Source organism: Scophthalmus maximus, chromosome 20 (genome assembly GCF_022379125.1).
Source record: "Scophthalmus maximus strain ysfricsl-2021 chromosome 20, ASM2237912v1, whole genome shotgun sequence".
Classification (NCBI taxonomy): Eukaryota; Metazoa; Chordata; class Actinopteri; order Pleuronectiformes; family Scophthalmidae; genus Scophthalmus; species Scophthalmus maximus.
This window is the reverse complement of record NC_061534.1, coordinates 14785577-14803005: the sequence shown is the minus strand read 5'-3', so window position 1 is coordinate 14803005 and position 17429 is coordinate 14785577. Positions and strand designations below refer to the sequence as shown.

Sequence of the window (17429 nt, the reverse complement as noted above, 5' to 3'; positions counted from 1 at the left end):
TGTGTTTGAGAGACATAAAGACATGAGCTCATTTTGTTTACCAGGGAGACAGGCTGCACCTGATATTTATGCACTCTATTGATCTGGACCTTAATGTACTCTGGCCCCTCAATCCCAAATCCAATAGACTGGAATGTTTTTGGCCACACTAGCAGAACGGCTCCCGGAATGGCATGAACCTCAGAGGATGAAAACCGAATGACTTTTAATGTAGCACATGTAGCACCACTGTGACTATAAGTGCAGCATCACAGAGTCACGGGCATGGCTGTAGATGAATTAGAAGTCCAGTAATTACTGTATGAAACCTGCAAATACTGATTTTGTTTGGCAACTTGGGAGCAGCGGGAATGAGCCACACACACACACACACACAACACTGACACAACATCGCATTTTATTGTTTTCGTATTGTTTATTTAACCGGGATCACAATGATCGCCTACTATAACCACAATAAGGCAAAGATATACTGTGGATGTCAATTCTCCACTCTTTGCAATCAAATAACTGCAGACGAAAGAGAAAAAGAGTGAGCAGGCAGAAAACTGACACTTTTGCTTAAAAAAAAGAAAGAAAACAGTTGCATACTGTGCCTGAAACAAAACTGTGAGAGCGGGTGTGAGTGAGTGGACCAAAAGTCTGGTACTGTTAGAACCAAAATAATAAGCTGGGATATGTTAAAACACTCAGCTGTTTATAGGAATGAACATTGCTCACAGTATTCTTTGTAATGTGCATCATCCTCAAAGCATTATGACATTCGAAGGATGAAGGACGTGCGAGTGTACAGTACAGTAATGGAACGCTGGCTACAGCTCTGATGAGGTTTGTGAAAATAAAACATCTGCGGTGGTTTGTTTCCAAAATGATGTAACCCTCTCTCAATTTCAAACTGTCGCGGAGGAGCTCGACCGACGGACCCCCAAAAAAAGGTACAGTTAGTCACAACATGTGCAAAGACGCTCAGAAACGTGGAACGTGCGTGAACATGGTCTGTGTGGATAATGTGGACTGACAGAGCTGGAAGAAAAGCTGCTGGCTCGGAGTGCGTCTGTCGCCCCGGTGCTGACAGACGTGCAGTCGCAGTCGGCTGTACAGTATCTTGGCCGCCTCCACTCACTCCATCACATGATAACAGAGAGAGACAAGAGTTGCCTTGGCCACGAACTCAGTCATAAATTCACTTGACGTGTGGTTGTGAGCCTTGCCTAAATCGAAACTCTTTTCCTGCCTGGCTTGCAGCGTGGTTCGAGGGATTGCAGTGTGGGCCCGTCGGTGGTCCAACCGCTGTTGTTTAGACTGAAATCTCTCCACATAGCAGATGGATTGTCATGACATTTTCAGCCATTCAGACATTCAGTCACCTGAGTATGAATTTGAACTTTTGTGATCTCAGCTTTTCCTCAATCGCCATCAAAAGGCAGACTTTCTTGTATTTTGAACATGGAGTGACACAAACAGATGGGAGGAAACAATCATGCATGTGGACATCACCACCAAGCTTCTAGAAACGAAATCATTTGCAAATAAATGCAGGTAAATTAAGTAGTTTGGTTAATTGCAAATCCAAGGGAGGGGGAAAGCTGAAATCTCATGCAAAGGCTTGACCTCAAAACTCAAAAGGAATCCCATGAAGTAAAATCTCAGTGTACAACTCTCTAGTGCGAGCAGGTCGTTATAGCCCCTGAAATCGAGATACAAGTCGCTCCCCCTCTCTCCCTCCTCCGCTCTCAGGCCTTTGCTGTCTCAGCCTGTAACACATCCTTCAAGTGACGGAGGAAGCCTCTGCGTCAAAATGTGCTTGCGGTTCCTTCCAGGGGAGGATTGATGCGTCTCCCGTCTCTGTGACTGACAGACCATGTAAACAGCTAAATGCGTGGCTCAGAGCTGTCTGGCAGCCGGGGCCCCGTGTGCACGCAGAGGCAGCACTCACACTGATGTCCTGGGGGCCTGTGAGGGAGGAACGAGGGCCGGGGGGGGGGGCGCTGGCATTGGGGGTTTTTATACGCCTACACCCCCCTGATGTAGATGCACAGTGTGCGAGCTGCTATTCTGAGCCGCGCCATGTAATTTTGGCGGGATGCTCTCCTGGTATTAACTTGTAATCTTCATTAATTCATGAGCGTTTGGACACAACTCCGGTGATATGTCTCACAGCAAGTGTGTGTGATTCCTGCCTTGTGATGCCCAGAAGGGAGGAAGGCTGATCCAGCCAAATCCTCAGATGCACCTGATTTTCTTCTACATTAGTACATTTTGAATCTCACAAACACACACACACACAGACAGACAGAGAGATAGAGAGAGAGAGAGACATATATAACAACCATACACATGGTTACACCGATTTTCTCATGTTATCTCGTTATCCACGAGTTGCAATACTACTTTCCTTTACTATTCCAATTTCTCTCCTTGTTTGCTTGAAAAGCTTTGTTAGTCAGGGCAGACTAATGCCTCCACCTGCTGGTAACATTCAGTACATCCCCTATCCATCCAACTATTTAAAACAATTCATAAAGTTGCACATCCAGCTATTTAAAAAAATTCATAAAGTGCACACAAATGGTGAAGAACCCCAAAACAAAACAGAAATGTGTTTCATTTCCAAAATGTCCACGTAGAGAATTTGAAGGAATTCACCATGGTGCTAATCGCATCAAGATGTTTTGATGAGTTGGGACAATAGAATTTATTAAATTGTTTGTAAGATATCTAACAATATAATAAAAAAAATTAAATAATGCAGGACAATCAATCATTTTCCTGCAGCGCCTGCATAATTCATTCACAACTAGCAAAATTTAACTGGCATTAACATTAAATTAAGTAGTTGTCTGTTAATGTCTGCCATGCTAAATTATTTTGTTTAAATATTGGATAATTGAACCCCTAAAGATATCAATCATTAATCATGAAATCATCAGAAAATCTGTATCGTCCATCAAAGTGTCTTTAACACGAGTGCTCTTATGCCAAAAAACATTAGGATCAATGAGTTAAACCTTTAACAATGTATTTTGTTTATAATCTTGTGCAAAAAGAAAACTATCTCCCTTTAAAATTGCAGCTTAACATTTAAATAAAAACACTCTCCACCACTGCACATCATTTTTATCCATTTAATTGTAAATTATTTTCTTTTTATCCTGACAAAAAAATCCTGAAAAAAATCCTTCTTTGTAACTCACACGAGTTTTTAAACTTTTAAGAAAAGTGAGGAAATGGGATTCAGTAAATACCACTGCTCATAAAAAATGAAGGGAACACTTAAATCCCACATCACATCTTCATGAACGAATGATTCAAGTTGAAAGTCTTTACTTCCTACTTTTTCTTATGCCAACTCATAATGTGAGTCAGTAGCGTGTATGGCCTGTATGCACTCCCGACAGTGTCTGGGCTCCTGATGAGTCGGCAGACGGTGTCCTGAGGTATCTCCTCCCAGACCTGGATCAGGGCATCAGTGAGCTCCTGGACAGTCTGTGGCGTCGTATTCACTGACACATAACGTCCCATACGTGCTCAATTGGATTTAGGTCAGGGGAGCGAGAGGGCCAGTCACTGGCATCGATGCCTTCGTCATCCAGGAAGTGCCGACACACTCTGGCCACATGAGGCCGGGCATTGTCCCGCACAAGGAGAAACCCAGGTCCCACAGCACCAGCGTAAGGTTCCACAATTACCTGTTGTCACTTTCATTTGCACCAAAGCAGCTGACCATCCTAACTGGACTGTTAGATGTCCCTGAAGTTTAACTCACTTGGTGTTTAACTGTGACGACTAAGTGATCCCTTCATTGTTTTTGAGCAGCGTACATCTACGTCTATTCCCATTAGTTTTACAAGCTCGCAGTTTAAATAAAAATCCTCTCAAATGTCTGTATGATCTGTCTCGGACAACAATGTTTTAATATTTATCTATTAAAAATATATCACATTTTTTTAAATATATACTTTCTTTTTTGTTTCTGTACTTTGCGAATGTTGTGCATATTCAGAATGAAGGAAAAGGCATTAACGTGAGGACTCCACAACAAACGAAACTTTACACATTGTACAGTATAAGTGGCATTGCAATTGATTATCCATACCTTTGCATAATGTAACATGGTTATATTGGTCGAGTCATATACTGTTTATACCAATGAGAAATATTCATCCATGGCCGATTCATTCATCTATTACTACAGATGTTAACACTGTATAATAAAGGAGGAGACCGGACCGGGGGGGCCATTAGACGACCACCTGAAGTACGCCCACAGCCTTCGTGTGTTTGGACTGGGGGGAGTCCGACTTGCCACGACCCCCTTTCTCCGCCGCACTTGTTTTCTCACAGTTCTCTGGCTGACCGCTCCTCTGGTGGCCAAACTCAAAGCTGATCCTGAGCTCTCCCATCTGACAGCGGGGCAGAACGTCCGGGATCCACTCGATCACAAACGGGCCGGCCTCCTTCTGATCTGCCGCGCCCGGCCCTGGCAGAGACACCACAGAGTAAGTGTGTGCAGCTCTGACCGGGCACACTTACAGCTCAAAACTGTCACTCACCGACTCTGAGGAAGGTGCGGAGCTCCATGGGTCGAATGGCCAGCGGACGATCCGTCCTGTACCCCTCTTGAAATTCTGACTCGGGCAGAGGCTCGGGACAACGGAACCGTGAGTAAGAGCCGTCGATGTTTTTCACAAAACTCTGATATAGCTCCAGAGGCAGCTGGTGGGACAAAAGCGATGTGGAGATAGAGTAAGAGAAGTAAGAATGGCCTGGTCACACTGAAATAACAGTTTTTCCTCCATTTTGATGTGAACATTACCTGAAGCTCCTGACCTGTGTATGATTTTATGTATTGCGCTGCTGCCACATGATTGGCTGCTAGCTAGACTGAATATGGCAACCTTTTGTCGCTTCTAACCCACTGTGTGCTCACACTGATACAATGAAATAAAAATAAAATATCAGCAAAGCTGATCTCACAGCACAGATGCTGTCTGTGATCGTTAAACAATAATTCTATCTGTGGTCAACAGCAGCTTGGTTCACACAGTGAGCCACTTGTTCACTGTCTTGACAACAAGATACAAAAATGTGTAAATATAAACAACTATAAATATATGATGCCTCTGTTTTCCCTTCTCAACAGTCTTGTTGGTCAACTGCGAGTAAATACAAAGGCATTCATATACACTCAGAAGACAGTTTATTAGGTACACCAAGCAAAAACTGGTGCAGTCTAAAATTACAGTCCTGCAATAAATCCTCCCTTCATGAAGGTTATAATGTTCCGTTTTTGTTCGTGTCACCATAACTTTATGGCAGTTTTTGAGGGTGCAGGTTTCTTTTAATTATTTTTTAAAATAAAATGTGATACAATTTAATAGCACCGTGAGCTGCAGCCTCCAAAATGACTGTAAAGTTGAATCAACATCTCTCTTAAACAGTTGCAACACAGGCAGGCTTGTTTGTAGCCTGTGAGGCAAAACTCAGGGCAAAAAAATAAAATTAATAAACGTATATCTTCTCTCCTCTAGATTTGGGCAGCAGGAGAGCCAGAGGTTCAGTTAGACCCAGAAAATCTAAATATATAAGTCGAGTGGGAAAAACAAAAGGACAGGATGAAAAGTGAGGGAGACAAATCCCCTGGTCCTCAGTGGGAAGGACACCCTTGCGTGAGAGCAGTGAGGAGAGTGTTTACCTCTGGAGTGTCAAAGATGCGTTTGACCTGCATCAAGCTGGTGATGTGCCAGGTGTACTTGGAGAAGGAGCCGGGAGGAAGGCCATCATTCCTCACAAACGCTGGCATCCGCACAAAGAGACAGAGGGAGGCCATATGTGAGTCACGTGTTAGCGTTTTGTTTCTCCAGAGGTGCAGGAAGATATCAGAGCCTGCTCTTAAGCACCAACACAACATTGTTAAGTCATGCTTTCAATGTGATTGTTAAATGTTTAAAAGTAGAGAGAAGCCCCTGTGAGTGATTATTATTATTAATATGACACTAATAGATTGTTAATTGAGGGAGTTTGAGATGGAGGTGAGTGGTTCCTAAATGAAACCATCTGAGATCTTTAGAAGGCAAATCACTCTCTGATTTCTAATAATGCAGCAATTAGGCTCCAAACAGATGCAGCATAAATGACAAAGGCAGAGAGCCACTGGTTTCGTCCAAAAAATATATTGTATTTTAGAAGCATTATTATATGATTTTGTATGTAAAATTTACTAACTACTAAGGCAATCAAATAAATGTAATGGAACAGAAATATAAAGTAGTATAAAATGGAAATACAGGTAACCTCAAAATTCCACTTGAGTAAATGACCTTTGTCACTTTCCATCACTGTCTTTTAGAAGAAGTTCTAGATTTCCAACCATTCCGGTGTTGTAAAAAAATTTGAATGAATGACGATCAATTAAAAAAGTACTAAATGTAATTTAATGAGTAAGTTTTCCCACGTGTCGTGAAGTTTGGTAGCCTCCTCTTCTTGGAGCCGAGCGACAGACGATGCTGCAGCGCATTGAAGAACTCCTGGGGAATGAGGTACACCAGAGGCTGTGGTTTCCCTGAGGGACAAACAACAACAACAACAACAACAAGCCATCAAACGTCATCATCCTGCAGAGATCGTCAGGTCCGAGTGTCTTCCTCTACTGATCTGTACACATTAAAGGGTCGCCAGATTGTGCAAAATCAATTCTTCTACAGTATGTTAAAAACCCATTTATTAAAAAAGAACAGGTCAACATTTTGGGAAATACGCTTATTTGATTCCTTCTGAGAGTTTGATGAGAAGATTGATAAATTCAAACTGTTAATGACAGTTTAAAGTTTCTAAATATTAATAAGTAATTTAGCCATTTTCTTTTAAGTCTTTTAAAATTAAGTTTTTGCAGACATCGTTCTTCTAAATGTATCACTGCTGATTTCACTGCTGACAATTAACTCCAGGTAAAGTATGTGTTACCATTCTAATATTACATAATTTAAAAGGATAATGCCAGTCTATTACAACTTGAGCCACATTGTTATGGGTCTGGCTTTTGTTTCTTTTGGTTATGATAAGACTGTACTCGACACAGGAAGCGCTGAGCTCGAGCAGCAACAGTTGGACGATCAGACGGGTTTTAAATCCCCAGCTTATGCTTGCTTCTTGTTCCATTGTACAACATCTCAGCCATTACTTCTCTAAGCACAACGTTATTAGAACTAATATCAGAGCGTCATGTTTAATAACTGGCTGATATAAGAGTATACAAGAGATCTTGTCATCTAACTCTCCAGGAGTTTCAGTGTTACCGTCAAACTGGTAGTGCATCGTCTGGTGGATCCTCTCTGTGACACTGGCCAGCCACTGATGGAACCCCAGCATCACCGTGAGCTCGTCTACACCCTGGGCTCCTCCTGAGACATGAACACACAGATCAGAAGAACATACAGCACCAAGATATTTAGTCTACAAGTCTAAAATGAACCTTTAAAGGCCTGGAGATGTTTTCTGCAAGTTTCAACTTTTAAAAAAGCCTTTTTAAACAACATAGATGCAATTCAATGTTTCACAGTCATGCTCGCCGAATTATGAAAGACCTCAACGGAAACCAACGGTAATGATGTGGCTTATTGACAATGATTTCACATTTTTGTTACTACTTCTAAATTATAATTCCTAATGTAATTAATTAATCACTAAACAAGACCTGCACCTGAATTAGCAGCAGAAAAATGGATGGATAAATGAATGAAAGGATTAGTCATTAAAATCTAGTTAGATTTTAATAGCAATAATAGCGATTTTATAGTGAAACTAATTTGCTATGCAAAGCGACAAAATTTGCAAAAAATCCATTTCTAATTAATGGCTTTTTAAGACCTGCAGATGAACTGATTTTGTCAGACATGAATTGAATGTGCGTGTGTCCACCACACTGCGTGTGTCCACCACACTGTTCTATTCAATAGTGGGTGAGGGTCAGTGGTGCATGATTGGACGGATGGATGATAAAGTTACAGACGGATGTGACAGACAGAGGCAGCAGAGATGCAAGGAGGCGACAGACGCAGTGGACTTAGTAGTGGGACAGGCAGGGAGGGAGGGAGGGAGGGAGGCAGCACCTGGAGCCTTCAGCCCACCAGCACCAGGGGTTTTCCTCTGACCAGCTCTCCTCAGGCCGGGGCCGAATGCTCCCTCTTTCCCCAGCCAAGAGGCGGGGGCCACTGAGAGGGGGGGGGGGGGGGGGGGGGGGGGGCCACAGAGGCAGGAAATTTAAAGAAGGACAGGACAGGTCGGTCGGGAGGGACAGAAACAGAAGGAACAACAATGGCAGATTCAGACAAAGACGCAGCGCAGAATCATCCTGCATTTGTGAGTGATTGACGCTGTGTAATAAATCTTTCAAAGGAGGTGTTTTGATCAAGGCACCGGAGAGAGATTCGTCCGGGCGAAGCTTCTTTGCTTTGTGATGAGAGTTGGCAGGTTCGGCCTGCTGCAGAGGCTTCTCGCCGCAGCCTGTCGCTCCACTCGTGGCACTGGGCTGCACAGCTGCAAGAGAGAGACACAAGCAATACGTCTTACCGAAGCAGATAATACACTGAGGAAACAGTCTGAGGATTTGGGAAATGTGCTCATTGCTTTCTTGCGCAGGTGTATCGAGGAACACGAGCGCTGTTCACACAGTAAATTACGGTTAGATGTCTCCTATTTACAGCACTTTCCGTGAAGTTAACTAATAATTAGAATGTATTCATGGCATTATTTCTTAAAGTGTCTTAACGTTTGCACAGGGCTGTAAGTATATTGCAAAATGCTATAGGATTTTTGTGCCAGGTCATTTCTTAAGCACTGACTTCCAGCAAAATAACCAATGACCTTATTTCCCAAAACGGCAAACTGTTCCTTTAAAATAGGTTCAAACTGACAGAAGAAAGTCAGGCACCGTTACCGTACCACTGGGGGTGTAGCTGATGAAAGGGGTGAACTCGGAAGCCAGTTTCTCATCGCTTGCAAAAGCACACACACAGGCGTAGAAGTGGAGGCAGGGCTGCGGTGAGGCCGGGCTGGGAGCAGGCTGAAAGCTGGCGGCGCCACCTGCTCCGTCAACACCGGGTTTATTTCTCCTGCTGTTGCTGCTGCTCACCTGGCAGGCGCAGTGAAAAATGCCATGCTGCTGCGTCTCTCTGCCCCTTATCTCGGTCTTGGAAACCTCCGACAGTCCACCTGCGCCCACTGTGAGATGCAGCAGGCCCAGAGGATGGTGGGAATCCGTATTGCACTTCACCACCAGGGTGTCCTTCGAGACGCGCTGCACCAGGGGTCCCGGGGACCCGGTGGCCAGCCTCCACAGCTCCTCCCTGGCCTGAATGGAGGCCTGTAGACCCTCCAGGACAGAGCTCTTGAAGGCCAGCGGCGTCGCGCGGCTCTGACACTCGATGGCCTGTTTGATGTGGACGCAGAGGCTGTCAAAAGACTGCTTGGAACTGGCTGCCGCCGTTTCTGCCCCGCCATGGTTTGACCTTTGACCCTGTCTGCAGGCAGGCAAAAAGCAGCGGCCCAGGTTGATCTGGGTGAGCAGGGTGGCACCGTCACCCGTCGCAATGGCGGTGTCGGTGGGAACGAGCTCGACGAAGCCCAGCTGCGTGGCCGTGGTTCCTCTTCCTCTGTGACACACCGAGAACACCTGGACTCCTCCCCCCGAGCCGCCGCCAAGGACTCCTCCCCTGTCGCGCTCTTTCCCGCCCCTCTCCTCGCTGTCTATTACCACTTTCACCACCTCCACGGCGCATTTCTTCCTGTTTCTAACTGCTGCCGAGGCGTTTCTGAGGGACACCCCACAGGCCTTGTTCTTGCAGCTAAGCCCACGGGTTCCGTTGTAGACGCCGCACTGAGGACACCTGCGAATGCCTCGCAGTGTGGCCCTCCCCAGGTTGGAGAGAAAGGCGGGAGTCGCGGGTGTGCCCTTTCTGCTGTCTCGCTGCTTCGCCACCAGGCTGGCCTGAGTGGTCAAAGTCTGTGGCGCGGGGGAGGAGAGCAAGCTCGGTGAGGAGGACACCGTCACTTCAGTCTCCATCCTGGGACAAAGAGTTTAGCTGGAGGAGGTGAGGGGATTCAGGCCTTGACAGGGAGGGAAAAGGAAAGAAAATTATCCAGTTGACTTTGTGGCTCATGCACAAAATACGGCAGAAGAACTTTTTGCAGCAGGAATAATTTGAGATTCACTGAAGACTTGTCTTGATCATGAGTCTTTTATCCAAGGATGGATGCACACACCAAAAACGTAGTGATTGATTGTTCTAAATTACAGCTCAGTATTACAAATGATAATATTGTTCCTCAGTACAAAACAGTTATTTGACAGTGTAATGTGCCTTGCAAAAAACAACAACTCCCACCCCTCAAACTGAGAGAGACAAAATGACTACAAACCAGTCATGTTGTTTGTGGTTATTTTGTATCTATTTCTTACTTGTATTGTTTTGCATTATTGTGTTGTGCATCTCTTCGTAGTTGTCGTGTTGTCATGTATCTCTTTGTATTTCGTCGTGGGCGTTTTGCACCTCCCTGTGGTCAGCACGTGTCTCCTCGCAGATGTTCTGTATCTCTTTGTCGTCAATTTCAATATGTTTTGCAGAGAATTTTTTTTTATTAAAGAATGTAGAAAAGCCACTCTCATGTTATATTATTGGATCATTAGTATTAATGCATTCACATGTCAGCATGACTTTAATGCTGTAGTGTAGATGAATGGGAACGAGTAAATTTAACTGGGCACTGCTGCATACAAACTTTCAACCATTAGGTGACTGACAATTTTTTTTTACGATGTAGATAACTGAATAACAGTTTTTTTATCAAGCTAAAAATATGCCAAAACACTTACTGCTTTCAGCATTTTTAAATGAATTTGTCATATAGGGTATTATAATGAATTCTTGCAATTCTACTCAGACAAAATAATACATCTGGAGATGTTATCTGTGGCTGCAGAAAATTATAGTTTGCCCTTTTTTTAAATAATATTCTGACATTTTAGGGCCAAAGCAAACAATCAATTAATGTGGGGGGGTACGACGACGACAATCTGCAGATGAATCCAAAAATAATAATTAGTTGCAGCCCTGACTGTGTATTCATCTGTTATGACTCATCATATTTCTTGGTCATGTGTTTTGCACGTTTAAAAGCATCAAGTATGAATACAGTAGAGTAAGAAACACAATATTTCACTCTTGAAAGAAAAAGTATAAAGTATCATAAAAGGGAAATACTCAGATAAAACTGTAGGTAAGATCGGTACTTGAGCAAATGACTCCGCAGCCCTATTCTACTTTTCATGTTGTATGTTTCATTGATCGTGTCATTGATTATTGATTGTTATTGTCATCACTGCACACTAAGCCTCTGTGTGTGTTTACGTGTGGGTGCAAACCTTTTTTTTTCATCATAATAATTTAATTAATATTTAAATGAAAACCACATAGCTTTCTTAAGTTTTGCTGACAATCCAAAGACGACACGCCTCATTGCTGACGCTCCTCACACCGACCCTGGCTTCACGTGAACTCACTGCGTGTCTGTGCGCGCGCACGCGCGTGTGAGGGTGTGTGTGCGTTTATTTTCCCAAATGAAATGTTCAAACTACCTGCGATTCGCTTCTGTTTGGTCAAACCCAGCTCGACTCTGACCTCCGAAACCCCCTCGACCGTCGCCATTCCTCCTTACATCCCGACAACCGCACTGCGCCTGTAACGACACTCCCCATTGGTCAGACGCCGCCTCGTGACGAAGGGGTAGGAGAGGAGGGCGGGGACCGCGGATGCATTACACGAACTGGATGCTTTGTACAAAATGGCGGCACCATCCAGTTTTTATTGAAATTGTTCGTCTGGTGCGTAGGGTGGCCAGCTTCCGTGCTACTTCCGGGAATTTGATTTTGCGCAGTAGTGTTACTCCCATCATGCCTCTGGGCTATGAGAACGGCAGCCTGTGCAGTCGGCCTTCACTGATATATTTGCATTTAAAAACTTGACTGTTGTAGTCATGTCATTGTCTTTCAATCTCATACACACACCTCTCAGCTGATGTCGTAATTATAAAAGTTGTTTATGATTAATATTTGTAATAATCAATGAAAACATTGGGGAGAATCAAATTAATAAATCATTTGAGTGTAATCAAGCTGAAAATATCATGTCATGGACTGATTTGTTTGTGTTTGCACACATAATGTCACATGTACTGCATTAAATGTCCTTATTTAATGATTTTCAAATCAATGTATATATATATATATATATATATATATATATGTGTCAATATTTGGTTAATGAGGAAAGAGCACAACACCAGTAGAATATTTATCTAGTGCTTGTTTACAGTTATAAGCCATAAGTAGAAACAGGCGAAAAACAGATGAAGAACATCCCTAGACTGATTTATGGCACCTGAGAGAATATTATGTGTATTATGAAAAATACTTTGTAGACAGAAGCACAATAAACTCTTAAACAAAATTGAAGAAGAATTTTGACAATATTTATTTGGCAAGACGTTTTACTGAGTCACAATATACATGAAAAATAAATAAAATAATATATTACATAATATATAGACTTTGTTAACACAGGACAGTAAATATTGTATTTGTCTACAGCAACATACTGTATATTGAATATAACAAAGCTAAATTAATTTAAGCTTCTAGTGGTCATCCATCCTCCTCATCTGGTCGTTGAGGAAATCCTGGACATTGGGTCTCAGTCTTCCACGTAGTCGCTTCTTGTGTGGACGAGGGGAAGTGTTCCACCCTTCACGGCTCCACCTGTCGAAAACAACACGAGAAAAAAAGAGACTTGACTCTGTAATACAACAGAGACACAATTCAACCCATAGACTATTATGAAATAGCAGGAACACTAATCGAGTAATAAAAAGTCATATGGAGACTTGCACCTTAACTTTGTTTGGTTGTAGCTCCAGTTTCTAAAGAAATCTAAAGAAAAGTATATGAGAGTGAGTAAGAGAAATAATCCCTGAGCTATTAAATAAGTGAAATTAAAATGCAGAGAACACTTTGGTTAATAATTGATGACCTACCTCGTCTTTACTAGATTTGGATACTTACCTGCCATAAGCAACAACTCAAATTGAGCAATTACTACTTTACCAAAGGCTTTGATAGCCTTGCCAGACGCAGAGGCAAGACCACAAGGGGCCAAAGAGATGATCCAGCCACCAGATAGAAGTGGGACCTGGTGCAAGACGCTACCAAGGCCACTTTAAGACACAAAAGGCTACCTGCGACATCACTGGCTCTTCCAAATGAATGTTTGTTTTCCAAACCTGCAGCAAACAGGGTTTTCAGACTGTGGAGCCGCTGTCATCAGCACATCTTAGGGTTCCGAAAGGATGTAAAGACAAGTCTCTGCTGACTCCGAGGGATCCAGGGCCTGACGTTGAAGATGCCGACTCCTCTGGGTTTCTCTCAAAATTCCCCCCTGGGCCTCTCAGTACTTACCTGTTCTCCTTGGCTCTCTGAGGCCTGGGGCCAAGGGAGCAGACTTTTGCAACCTGTCAGAGAGTGGACCTGTGGCTGCCCAACCACCAGTTGCTGAGGAGCAGCAGCGAGAAGAGCAAGAGGAGCGCCGGCAGCAACAGCAGCGCCAGCATATGACGCCATTTCCTGCCAATGGTTCTCTGGCGGGAAGCTGCTGGACGATAGGTCGGACGCCATCTTCACCGCCCTCTTCAAAGGTCTCATTCCTCTTCATGGTCAGACAGGGAGCAATAGCCCGAATCCACACTTACATAGTCCCCCCAGAACTCTTCCTCAGACTCATCTTCCTCATCACTCTCCATTAACTGCTGACCATCTTCCTCAGAGTCATCTTCCTCATCACTCTCCATTAACTGCTGACCATCTTCCTCAGAGTCATCTTCCTCATCACTCTCCATTAACTGCTGACCATCTTCCTCAGAGTCATCTTCCTCATCACTCTCCATTAACTGTTGACCATCTTCCTCAGACTCATCTTCCTCATCACTCTCCATTAACTGCTGACCATCTTCCTCAGACTCATCTTCCTCATCACTCTCCATTAACTGCTGACCATCTTCCTCAGACTCATCTTCCTCATCACTCTCCATTAACTGCTGACCATCTCCCTCAGACTCTTCCTCCTCATCTGATGGAATGTAATCTGGGAAATCTTCAGCCAGAACTTCAAGGAGGCCATCTTCTGCAGGAAGAAGATTGAAAGTTAAAGAAGATGAAGTTAAATTACCTGACAAAAATCAGATTTCTAATTGTACAACTTCTCATATAATTACACATTCATGATTAAATGAGCAATAATCAAAGACAAAGTTAGAAAAATACATGATAAAACTTCACACTAACTAGGAATGTACCAACTGCCAAGAGATTATCCCAATTTAACCTATATATGAAAAAATTTAGCAGTTTAGCAATTATTGTTTTGTACTGAGTGAGAATAATAATATTCTGAATTCATCTGAGACTTTATGATAAACACTGTATAATTACTGGCTTCATCAGGGAAAACTTTTAAACTGTTGATGTGTGTGTGCTGAGTTTGGAAGAAACTATTTTGAAACTTGTGGATCTGCTGAGGAAGAACTTTGGAGAAAACACTGTGGTCTAAATATCAAAGAAAATATCTGATGACATTTATAGAAATATTAAGAAATTATGAAAATAAAAAAAGCAGGTTCGCATAGTAAGAGTTTATAAGCAACAAGCTAATTGAAGGTGGTGAATGCAAAAAAATGTATGCGAAAAATGTGATCAACCTGCCAGTGATCATAAACCACCTTTTGTCTGCGAGCAATGGGTGAAGACGTTTCTTGTATAGCATTACATTGTAAGGACTTTTGTCTTTATGTGGACAGAAACTCTCAATGGTTCGCAATACGTTACATAAATCAATCGAATATGCATTGCCCATGCGTCATTACGCATAGCGAACCACGGGTCTAATGAATTCGCGACAAAATGCCTCTTTGTCCTCTACAAATAATACATAAAAATGCCAAACTAACGAGCTAAAAACTGTCCAGTGTCATCAAAGAGCCAAAACGTCTCCTACAAACTCTGTGATGTTGTGAACGCTGACGTTCAGGCCGAAGAAGCTGTGACATCTTACATTTTAACTCCCTCGAACATTGATACTTTAGTGCATTTGTAATTTTTTTAATAAAAAAAAGGCCATTTAATGTGATAAACTGTGAACTTTGGAAGCACTAGATGAGTTGCAGATATCCTAAGTCATGTTTCAAGAATCAAAACAGACTCAGGTCGCATCCCACACAGAGCAACGGGATTTTTGGCATTTTATGAAAATTTGGACAGGTCGCCATATTTCCCCCCCACAATAATTAAAATGCAGCATTTGGACAATTCGATGCCCTCAAACCAACATATCAGTGTCTTCAAATGCACGTCACTGATCGTCAATGAGTTGTACACCTTTCCCAGGAAAGACGATACATATGTTTTGCCAAATAATCAGAATACTTTCCCACTGTATCTGCGTGTTTACAACGGACCGCATCGATTTATACAAAAAAATAAGATGCTTTGAGGTGAATGAATCGATTCTAAAAACGAAAACAATTTTTAAAACATGGAATTAAAGTTTATAAAAAAAAGCTGTCTTATACCTGCAGGGTTATCCACCAACGCTTGGGCGACTTGTCTGAGCAGCTGCAGCTCCAGGTCCAGAGCGTCCTGGTCCAGGGGCCCCGGGTCCAGTGGGTCCAGTGGGTCCATCTCAGGGTCCCCACGGCAGGTCACGGGTCCAGTGGGTCCAGTGGGTCCATCTCAGGGTCCCCACGGCAGGTCACGGGTCCAGTGGGTCCAGTGGGTCCAGTGGGTCCATCTCAGGGTCCCCACGGCAGGTCACGGGTCCAGCGGACAGTTCTCCGTGCAGCAGGACGGTTTCTCACCAGGATTCCAACAGCTTTGAAGTGCAAAATAAGTCCAAGTTCAAAGGGAGAGACTCGCAGCCCTTATATACAAAGCTCGTCACACGGTTCCCCTGGCGACGCCGCGCGTGCTATTTTTTAAATTAAATTATTTCTAATTCCGTTTATGATCATTTGTTTTTCAATCGTTAGAGTGCAAATCTGTGCTAAATATGTCATTATGATAGAGCTGCTGTGATGTTCAAGCCACTACTCCTCTGTTAATTTACTTATAATGTTGTTGCTTTTTGATCAGGATGGAACATTTTTGGAAAAAATTAATTTCCTTTCTTTTCTTTTTTTCAATTATTTTCTCAGTGTATCCATTGTTTTTATCAGAACATTTAAATTACACAGGGAATTAATCAACTCAAAATAAAAATTGGAATGAAATGTATAGGCCGTATTCTCACTTCTTTACTAGCAATAACAATAGTTTTCATGTTCTACTTAAAATCCTGGACAGTTAACTGAAATAAACTGAAACGAAATAAATGTCATCTGTAATTTATTTTTGTCTTAGTTTTGCTTTTCATACTCTTCATATTCTCTACTTTTTTTCATCTTTACTCGTGTATTTATAGTTCTGTACTATTTAGAGCATAACAAACTTTGCTCCTATGTTCGGGATAGTAAATCTGTTCAAAGATTAATTTCGTCCACAAAGTCATGAAAGTAAAGTGACAAGAAACTTTGTTCAACATCTCATTTTTAACCTCTATCTAAAGGTGTGTACATATGAGTATAACTGCACATTTTATAAGATAAAGTTTTCATTAATTCCAGAATGTATTCTCTTGTTTCAGTCTGATATTGCAGCTTTCTTCATTTTCTGTTTTTAAAATGTGCTGTTGGCTCAGTGTGGGAAAAGCCTCACGTTTTGTGAGGTGATAAATACTTCGCATATCACATGTGGTTATGGTTCATTTCATATCGCAAAATCATCAGACTTTGATCTGAAAATGATGTCAAGGCTCCGTGTCGACTGATGGAACAGTCACGCGTTTAGAATATTTCTACACGTTTTCATGACATACTTTCATGTCCCAGGTATTTGATTTGAAAACTGCATCAACGTTTGGCACAGGCTTTCTGTGAACTGTGGGGGACAACCACGAAATGATAATGAAAATGTAAATTCCGTTGCTTATGGACGCGACGGCTGATCGGAACATGAGTTCAGGTTTTCGTGACGGGCGCTGTGCATCATGGGAGATGTAGTTCATACACGAACGCCCGAGTGTGCGGGAAGGAAGGAATCAAGCTGAAAGAATGAGAAGTTATGTTTTCAGTTAAAAGACCATACAAAAAACAAAAAAATCTAAAGTAATGTTATTCTCAATTAGTATGAAATGTTTCTTTTAGACTATATGGGAATAATTTAGAGAGAGTTGAGGCAATTGTGATTTGATTATCAAATTATGTTACTGTGGATGAGCATTTAAAAAAAGAAG

At 42.5% G+C, this 17429-nt stretch overlaps 2 protein-coding genes across 5 annotated transcripts; both read right to left on the bottom strand.

Annotated features, from left to right (window-relative positions):
• Positions 1–3111: 3111 nt before the first annotated feature.
• c20h2orf42 (chromosome 20 C2orf42 homolog) lies at positions 3112–11843 on the bottom strand. Of its 2 annotated transcripts, XM_035608803.2 has the most exons (9): positions 11633–11843; positions 8941–10104; positions 8416–8535; positions 8109–8210; positions 7296–7400; positions 6455–6562; positions 5696–5796; positions 4554–4716; positions 3112–4480 (listed from the first exon to the last, which is right to left on the bottom strand). In XM_035608803.2, exons 2-9 carry the CDS (start codon positions 10058–10060, stop codon positions 4242–4244), a joined length of 2058 nt encoding a protein of 685 aa, XP_035464696.2. In that variant the 5' UTR covers positions 10061–10104; positions 11633–11843; the 3' UTR covers positions 3112–4241. The 2 variants fall into 2 exon arrangements, with proteins under 2 accessions (XP_035464696.2, XP_035464697.2); XM_035608804.2 differs by lacking the exon at positions 8109–8210 and having other exon boundaries at positions 11633–11840.
• A 660-nt stretch (positions 11844–12503) lies between these two features.
• Positions 12504–15805, bottom strand: LOC118285438 (glutamic acid-rich protein-like). Of its 3 annotated transcripts, none has more exons than XR_004785100.2 (3): positions 15673–15805; positions 12943–14228; positions 12504–12811 (listed from the first exon to the last, which is right to left on the bottom strand). XR_004785100.2 is itself a non-coding variant. In XM_035609106.2 (3 exons), exons 1-3 carry the CDS (start codon positions 15779–15781, stop codon positions 13747–13749), a joined length of 543 nt encoding a protein of 180 aa, XP_035464999.2. In that variant the 5' UTR covers positions 15782–15805; the 3' UTR covers positions 12504–13746. The 3 variants fall into 3 exon arrangements, 2 of the variants coding, with proteins under 2 accessions (XP_035464999.2, XP_035464998.2); XM_035609106.2 differs by having other exon boundaries at positions 12504–14099; positions 14148–14228; XM_035609105.2 differs by having other exon boundaries at positions 12504–14228.
• Positions 15806–17429: the final 1624 nt, after the last annotated feature.